Source organism: Montipora capricornis, chromosome 10 (assembly GCF_036669925.1).
Source record: "Montipora capricornis isolate CH-2021 chromosome 10, ASM3666992v2, whole genome shotgun sequence".
Taxonomy (NCBI): domain Eukaryota; kingdom Metazoa; phylum Cnidaria; class Anthozoa; order Scleractinia; family Acroporidae; genus Montipora; species Montipora capricornis.
Window position 1 is genome coordinate 58,798,873 of NC_090892.1, and position 8,913 is coordinate 58,807,785.

General features: G+C 39.7%; 1 protein-coding gene across 1 annotated transcript in view; it reads left to right on the forward strand.

Moving 5' to 3' along the window:
• Nucleotides 1-5,453, forward strand: part of LOC138021084 (melanotransferrin-like) — a 6,300-nt gene extending 847 nt beyond the window's left edge. Inside the window, exons 2-5 of the mRNA XM_068867955.1 lie at nucleotides 32-244; nucleotides 2,378-2,653; nucleotides 2,967-3,224; nucleotides 3,663-5,453. Coding sequence (XP_068724056.1) covers nucleotides 32-244; nucleotides 2,378-2,653; nucleotides 2,967-3,224; nucleotides 3,663-4,072 — 1,157 coding nt within the window. The 3' untranslated portion in view covers nucleotides 4,073-5,453. The remainder of the gene's footprint in view (nucleotides 1-31; nucleotides 245-2,377; nucleotides 2,654-2,966; nucleotides 3,225-3,662) is intronic.
• The last annotated feature ends 3,460 nt before the right edge of the window (nucleotides 5,454-8,913 follow it).

The window sequence follows — 8,913 nt, forward strand, 5'->3', positions numbered from 1 at the left end:
TATTCAAATTTTACTGATGTTTTTTTTTTAGCTCAAATAAGCTTCAAATGGTGTGTCAAATCGAGTTTAGAAAAAACCAAATGCGATGACTTCGTGAAATACGTCAAGGAAATCGTACGAAATAAAGATATAGAGGTGACCCCTCTGTGCGTTAATGGAACATCCACTGATGATTGTGTCGCTAAGATAAATAACAGAGAAGCTGATCTCATAACCTTGGATGGTGGCAAAGTGTACGACGCAGGTAGGACGTCCTCGGCGCTTCAAGTTCTAATTTATCTCTTCTCGTTCCCTTTTTATCACCCCACAGTGTACTGGAATACCTCTATGTTACTATAGCGCGCAGCCAGCTCTAGCAACCACATTTCCAACCTTTGAGGTCATTGAGGTGATACTCACTGTTAACGTATGCTTTATAAAAAATGGGCTGCAATTTTAATAAAATCATTCTTTTCATTCACAATAGAATTCACATCTGGACAAAAGTCCCCTTTTTATGATCACAGCAAATCCCACATTGATGAAATCATATATGAAATGGATCATATATTGAACTGCGGATGTGAAATCAAGTGAAGCTAATGAACGCAATTTTTGCAATTGCGTTGAGAAGCCTGAAAAATTCACGACTTCAACGGTTAGGCTAACCCTAACCCTAATCCTAACCCGAAGGGATTGTGGGCTCATTTGCATTAGTAGGGCTAACGCTCAAATGGTTTGATGATTGATAGAAAACTAGCACTTCACATTACCCTCTAATTGATAAGTCTGCTGTAATCTAAGTGCTACACGGCCAGCGTTTTCAAAAACGTAACCCTTCCTTCTAACCTTAAGCAAGTTGGAAAAGCAACTGTTTTCACGCGATTTCCGGTTGTCACTTGCTAAGCGACCTTAAAAACCGCTGGTGAAAACACGGCCATTGTTATGCTTACGTTGTCGTCGAAACCTAAAATTCGGTGATTTCACATTCTTGTTTTGTGAGCGGAGTGCAGCAAAGATATGCACGAAAATTCTTGTTCTTCGTTTTTCAAACGAATAATATTCTTGCTTTGTAGCATTGTCGGTGCCGTGGCCGAAGGTGATTCTCTGGCGTTACACTGCGCAACTCCAATGGGCATAATTTCTTGTGTCATTGGCGCGCACATTAGCTCGCTCACGTTGATAAAATGGCGGATTTTTGTTGACGCCAAGCTTACTCCGTCAAAGAATGGCTATCTTCCCCAGACCGAGTACGGTGGCCCCCATATTTTATTTCATTCCTTTGCTGACAATGGTGTCTTCATGGTGTAGTAAAAGAAATCAGTAAAATCTAACCATTGCACGACACCAGGCTGTGCGTCATATCATGGATTACATTTATAAAATCGAGCTAAATTTGTCCAACATCGCGGTTGCTCGACAATGGGCCTTATTCGCGCGGCGGCCATATTGGCCATAGACAATAGATTTCGTACCACGAGCCTTGAGTTGAAATGTTTTGGGAACGAGTTTCGGTGCATGCGCAAAAACAAAAGTTTTCAATCCCTCGAGACTCGACATGACCGCCGTCTGATTAAGGCTCAATGGATTTCAGCAGTGCAGCAGCTCTAGTAACCTGCAATTGTTTGGTATTGTAAGCAGCTTCTATTGTTTTGAAGTCTAAGTCATTGCGGTTTCAATTCTGCTTGAGTAGCGAGCCAATCACATTATACGTTGCAAGAGCTGCTACATAAGCCTTGGATATCCTTTCCATGTACCCGTTCGTGAAGTGCTAAGAATGAAGTCGTCGCAATGCGCAAACCTTGATTCGAATGTGTCACTGATGTTCTTACTTCACGCGGCAAGAACTCGCTTTCTACGATCTCCTAATGAAGGTTATGGATTACATAAAACCGAGCTAAATTTGTCCAACATCGCGCGGTTGCTCGACAATGGGCCTTATTCGCGCGGCGGCCATATTGGCCATCGACAACAGATTTCGTACCACGAGCCTTGAGTTGAAATGTTTGGGAAAGAGTTTCGGTGGTGCAAAACAAATGCTCAATCCCTCTGCAATCAACATGGCCGCTGTGTGATTAAGGCTTATTGTCATGGTGGCTTAAATAGCTATTTCTAGGGAATCACCTTTACACCGCTATTACATATTCTTTGCTTTTCAAACTCTCTAAGCGAAAGACCATCGCTGAAAGTAAACAAAAGTTCAAGGGTTTGGGCCCCCCTAGTTTGCATCTCTAACTGATGGTTTTTCGCTTCGAAAGTCACTTTGACCACACCCGAGGTTCAAAAACATAGCTTTTATATATATCTTCCATCTTACCAAACCTGTAATTCAGGGATTTCTCCCACTAAAACAAACAAATTGGACATCGCTTCATCTTTAATACTGTCTTTAATACAGGGAAGACAAAGGACCTGATACCCATTGTCTCTGAAGAATACGAGGTCAAATATTATGGAGTTGCTGTGGTTAAAAAGTCAAACGAAGGGTTTAACTTAATGTCTCTGAAGGGAAAAAAGTCTTGCCACACTGGAGCTCGACGGACAGCCGGTTGGAGGGTACCCATTGGCTATATGCTTCGCCTGAAGTGGATTCCAGCTGTTCAGTGCGGGAACAACGTTAACCTGAGTGATTTCCTATCGGCTGCCGACTTTTTCAGCGAGAGCTGCGTACCTGGTAATTAATTTTATACTGTATTCTATTTCCCTGCTCAAGTTGATTTTATCCAATATTATATAATTTTATTTTATTTAGTCAGCAGTTACAAACATCAAGCGCTTGCTTGATGCATATAGACACTACTTTAATATGTATGACAGCAAACAAAAACGTAGGAAAACATTCAAATTGTGTTCTTTCATTCGGAAACAAAAAACTAAGTAACGTTGTCAGCCGCCCCCTATACGTTAAAATGAAACTAATTTAATTTAACAACGTACGCCATCTGAAGGTGTTAATGATCTATTTCATTTTTCAATTTTATTAACAGGTGTTAAAACATACAATACGACAGGAGAGATTCCCGGAAAACTTTGCGCACTTTGCGCGGGAACTGGGAACACCCAATGCTCCGGAGATACGAGCGAAAACAAGTACGCTGGACACCATGGCTCCTTCAAGTGTATGGCGAACGATACGGGTGATGTAGCATTTGTTAAGCATAACACGGTAGAAGAAGTTGTGGCTATGGGAGGTTATGGCAATGCAAGTGATTACCAATACCTTTGTAAAGATGGCAGCAGGAAAGGTATTTTTTTTTCCAATAATAGAGCTAAATATCAGCCGGCCTATTTCTCCAAACTGAAAAGGGAGTAAGGCCTCAGGGAGTAACTTCCGATTAAACAGTGGCATGTAAATTAACAACTAGAATCGGTACAATTTCTCTTAATTTCCTTGTATGAGTAAAGTTTTCCTTGTTGAAGAAAAAAATCTATTATTTTCCCATGTCTGCGTAACTGGGGCTTGACTGGGACAAATATCATTTGAATTGATCAACAAATTCGCACGGCAAACCGAGTACTATGGATTATTGAATGCCAAATGATGCAAAATTTTAGGGCCAAACTGGTTTCAGGTTCAACCGTCTTGCCAAGGGGAAGTTGAATTAAGTTTAACATCTTGGTATCTTCACTAGAAGTGATGCAATCGCTTTTGAATTGAATTTGTCTTACATTTTCGTCACCAGAGATTGGACAGCACGAGCAATGCTACCTTGGTTTCATCCCCGCACACGCGGTGGTCACGAGAAAAGGAAATGCTGACGTTGACAATATAGTCAAAATATTGCAAGAGATGAGTGAAAAATATGGCAACAAGCAAACAAACCCGGGCAAGTTCCAACTTTTTAATTCCAAGAACTATTCCAGTTCAAGTGGTAATTTGATCTTCAAGGACTCCGCCATTGCCCTGGTTGCCATCGCAAAAGAGAATCGGACTTATGAGGATTTCCTAGGTGACGATTTCGTCAAAAATGCCAAAGCTCTCAATTCATGTGTCCCTCCAACAACTACAGCAACAACAACAACGTCTGCGGCGATCATCCCTTATGCCGTGTATGTGCCTATTACAACGTTGATGTTCCTGATTTCATTTTAGACCAGATTGTCGGCTGGACGGCTGTCAGATGCAAATAAAAATAGTTTTCATAGACTAAGAAATCAAGACAATTAGAATTGCGAGGACAGAATTGCTTTTGTTTCCAATCCCTTCCAAATAGTAGTAATACTTATACCGTTAATACCAATACTAATACTACTACCACTACTACTACTACTACTACTACTACTACTACTACTACTACTACTACTACTACTACTACTACTACTACTACTACTACTACTAATAATAATAATAATAATAATAATAATAATAATAATAATAATAATAAATTAGGCGATCCTCATTCTACCGAGCTTGAATACGTACTCAGATGAATTGAAGAAACTTTCTGTGGAGCCTAAATTAAGCCTAGAGAAAAATTAGGGTCAGGATTAGTTTTGGTTATGACACATGGATATTAATGGACTTATTACAGAAAAGTAAATAATGAAAAGAACGTACTGTGTTGGGTTGAGCATGTTCGTCGATGTAGTGTAGTGGTGAAGACAGAGGGCTACAGATCAGTATGGCTTCGGTTGTTCAAAAGATGCATAACGCTCTTCACTTTTTGAACAACCGAGGCCTAGAGGGTTCAAGTTCGAGTATCGGTAAGTGCATAGTACAGTTCTTTGTTTCCTTACTATGTTGTATTGTTGAGACTGATTGGATAATTGTATGAATACAGAAACCGATAAGATGATACAAAAACATTTAGATGTTTTGAGATGCGTAAGATATAGAGATGGAGGGAAGGGAAAGGTGTTTCAATCTATTTTGGAGGGTTCATAGCTGCTTTAGGTAGAATGCCTATTCGACCTAGGTAAAATGAGGATCACTAATTTAACCTAGGTAAAAACGGATTTAACCTGAGACCGGATTTGATCGACATGTACACTTTTCCGTTCAGGCTGAGATTATCCAAAATTTTAAGAAGAACATACCTCAGTAGAGAACGTCTTTATTTTGCCCATCTGTTTTGTTTTTGTTTTTGTGAGTAGTATAAATAAAGGTAACAGGACAATTAACCCAAATACTTTGTCAGGTATTTGAACTGATTGACACTGTGGCTTTCCTACTACGTGATACACTGAAGAACAATTCTGTTCATTGTAGTGGAACTTTAAGAACATGTTAGGAACGTTTTCAAGCTCAAATCGCAAAAAAAGTAAAGAAATGAATAAAATAAGAACGTTTAGCTTCAGCCCTAAAATTAGACTTTCCCGATGATAAAAAAGAGTGAACTACAGTAGGTGCGTGTTGAAGTGGAGGTGTGGTTTATTTTTGTTACGTATCATTAGGTTTAAAAGTGTGTTCGAATCATTTTCGTACCGCATGGTAATAATAACAATATGTGTAGAGGATAAATGAAGGATTTTAATTAATTTGCCGTCTTAACTGTACGGAATATAGTTTATAAGAATTGCTTTCACAAGTAATCGATCGACAGTATCCATTCACCAAAGGAAAGAAACAATATTAGACCACGCTGGTCCGTCTCATTGTAATCTCTCCCGCACTATAGAACTTGAAAAATCCCTATTCCTGCTATACCGATTCGACACGTTGATCGGAGTCATTACGATTTCAATATTTGAAACATGATTCCTGAATGTTCATTATTAATTAAGGACAGTCGGTGAGTGAGCTCATCATTTTGAGTCATACCTTTTGACGATTTATCTACAAGCGGGCAAGGTGGACGAAAATTTTAAAGTATTCCAAAGTATAAATACTTCCCAGTCCCTACTGATTCTAATTTGACCGTGAAGTATCTGGGGGCCTCTGCAACAATCCGCTGGCGGGAACTCATAGCTTTAATCGCAAGAAAATAGTTTGAAAGTCGAATCATTGAATAGTAAATCTCTCCCTAGGTAAGAGGAAGATTAAATAACTGGAACAAATTCGGCTTCATTTTCAACAGTCTATCCAGAGCAGGAGCCGTTGCCTCAATTTTCGCACATTGTCCCCATGCCTGCTCATAAATCCCGCCAAGGTTACATCCCTTAAAGTCTCCATCTTCTATAAGAAAATGACGATATATGAGATATCACAAGCCGCGTGCTGAGTCTATCATAATTTCAAATCATTCAATAAAAAATGCAGCACGATGACGAATCGTGACAGGTTCATTTGTCGTACCAGGGAAGGCTTTGTACAATTATCGTAGACCAAATATTAAATTGTTAATCAGGCCAATGAAAGAACACGGCACATGAGCCCGAAACAAATCACGCCAACCAATCAGAATTCAAACCAAGGAGATGCAACAAGTTCCAAGCTGCACGGGAAACAATTAAATGGCTTGAGTAGTCAGCCAATCGCTAAGCACGCCCATGAAATGCAAAGTTACGGCAAAATTGCCATTCGCGTTTGGGCTTTCCGCACGACTGAGAACTTCTGTGTGACCAAACCTTTCTAAATAACTGCAAGAGAATTCATCATACCAACTCAAGTTCCATCATCGTAAAGTAGCTTAATTTTAAAATTCTTTCCTGGATAAAGGTCATTTGCACTTCCCGTTAACTGAAACACAGTTAGGTGACTGGCAAATGTCATGTTTCCTGTGTCTTCAGTCAAGCAGCGGTAGAAGGTACGTTTTTAAATGGGGGGGGGGGGGTGGGTGGGCCGGGGCCTCGGAGGGGAGGGTCCTTAGAAATGTTTTTACAAATTGGGGAGGGTCAAACCTGTTTTATTCTCAACCCGGGGAGGGTAATAGTTTTTTTTGGCAAGGAAAAAATTACTCCATTTCGCTTCTATTTTGTCTATACAAGCAAAGCTACCAGTCGAAATTAATGTAAATTATTTTACAGCTGTTGAAAAATTTACTTATCAATAAACTATCTTCTCCCAACTGACATAATTGTCTCTCTCGACCCGTGCCCGCTTTCGCCCATATTTTGATGTTTCCGTACGGGGTTCTGGTATAAAATCAGTCTCCGGTGAGGATTCGTCACTTAAGCTACTCGAACTTGAACCGACAACTCGATCTACTACATCACTATATTCGCCCTTTGGGTTCGGGAACCACCCTAGGTCTTCATCCTTCCATTTCTCTGGACTTGTGCTTTCACTTGTTCCCGCAGCCGATGTGCCATCAACTGAGTCAGAGGAGTGGCAGGCATCCTTTTTAGAATGGCGAGTCGGCAAACAGCCACAATAGCCACAAGTTGCTCCATCAGACGTCATGAAATCCTCGCATTCACCACAAGCACATTTCCCTCTTTCTATTCCTCGTACATCCTTGCCCATTTTCAAGTTTTCACCTTACAATCACACACCACGCAATTAACTACTTTGTGCGCAGGTGAACGCGGTTATATGAGTAACACTTCCAGTTTGTTATTTCCACTTCAGGTTTTTTTTGTCTTGGATAGGTTGAGGGGGATGGGGGAGGGTCAGATGTTTTTGTTTGGGTATTTTTGAAGGGTCATGCATTAATCCATTCCAGGAAGTGGGAGGGCTAACACTTTTTTCGCGAAAAAGTTCTAAAATACCCCGGCCCACCCCCTCCCTCCCCCCCCTAAAAAAAACCTTCCCTAATATCTTTTATAGTTTCAGTTCAAGTACATTAATACAAAAAACTAGGAGAGCCTCTAAACAGGAGTCTAATCCCTAATAAAAAGAGGTTATCTAAGACATAAATCAAAATCTAAATACAAATATAAAAAAAAGATGGCTATAGAAATTGATCGGAATGGAACAAGATCGATTTAAGGTCATGCTTAAAATTACTTATAGAGTCAGATTTCCTTAAATTTAATGGTAAATCATTCCAAAGCTTAACTATACGGTAAAATATGAAAATTTTATCCAAACATGCGTAAAATTCTAAAAAATAAAATAAATCTTATTGGCTTTTTGAAGTAGTTGCTTGCAAGATTCAAACAGTCTCACGCGTTTAGTTCACATAAACGACACGAAAAACTTGCAAGAAGATTCTGCATCAAAATTTCAAATTTTCGGTGGCTTTCACGTTACGTCATCGCTGCCATGTTGGTGGACGAAAACAAAAGATCTGTCATGAGCTTCTTTTTTTCGTCCACCAGCGATTGTACATTACATCATTTTTATCTGTGTATCCTCAGAGTGATTGCAAACCACCTATAGAATACAGAAGGCCCGCTATATTATAGTCATTCGTCCCACGTATTTTGTCATGCCTATAAACCATAGAAACTTGTGGTCTATTGCTTTTATGTAATAATTCAGAAGAAGCGTGATTTTTCCATTTTTTCATGGAATTCTATGTGATACACTCAAAAAATCGAGGGGTAAAAATTTGATCATAGTACCACTTTAATAAACCACTGCAAAAACCGTGTACGATCAAGACTTGCTCTACGTTCGATCAAAATAGATCGTGACCACACCAAAAAAACTTTAAAATGGAAAATATACTGCAAAGGTTGGTCAAGACAACGTGAACATAGGCGTTGTTGCAATATTTCGGCTGGCCAACACCAGCCTTCTTCAGGTTTATTGAATGGATAAATGCTTGTTACCAGATCTTTATATTTACCGGAAATGACATAAAAAAAACTTAATAAAAACGGAAATGCATAAAAAAGAGGAAAGAGAATAATACATGATAACAGGATAAAAGAAACTAAAGAAAATTAATAGGTCGCCTATGTTCAGCGGTCTTTTGATGTATTATAAACCCCTTTTGTGGTTATACCCCCACTGCGGTTTCACGACACTTCCTGACCAGTGGACACGCGGAGGATCACATGATCCTCATTGCACACTAGCCGTGACTCCATCAGAAAGGCTCGTGAGGCATTCCTCATACACATAGGAAAAACACTGGAGCCTGCAGGCCTTAACAGAAGAGATGA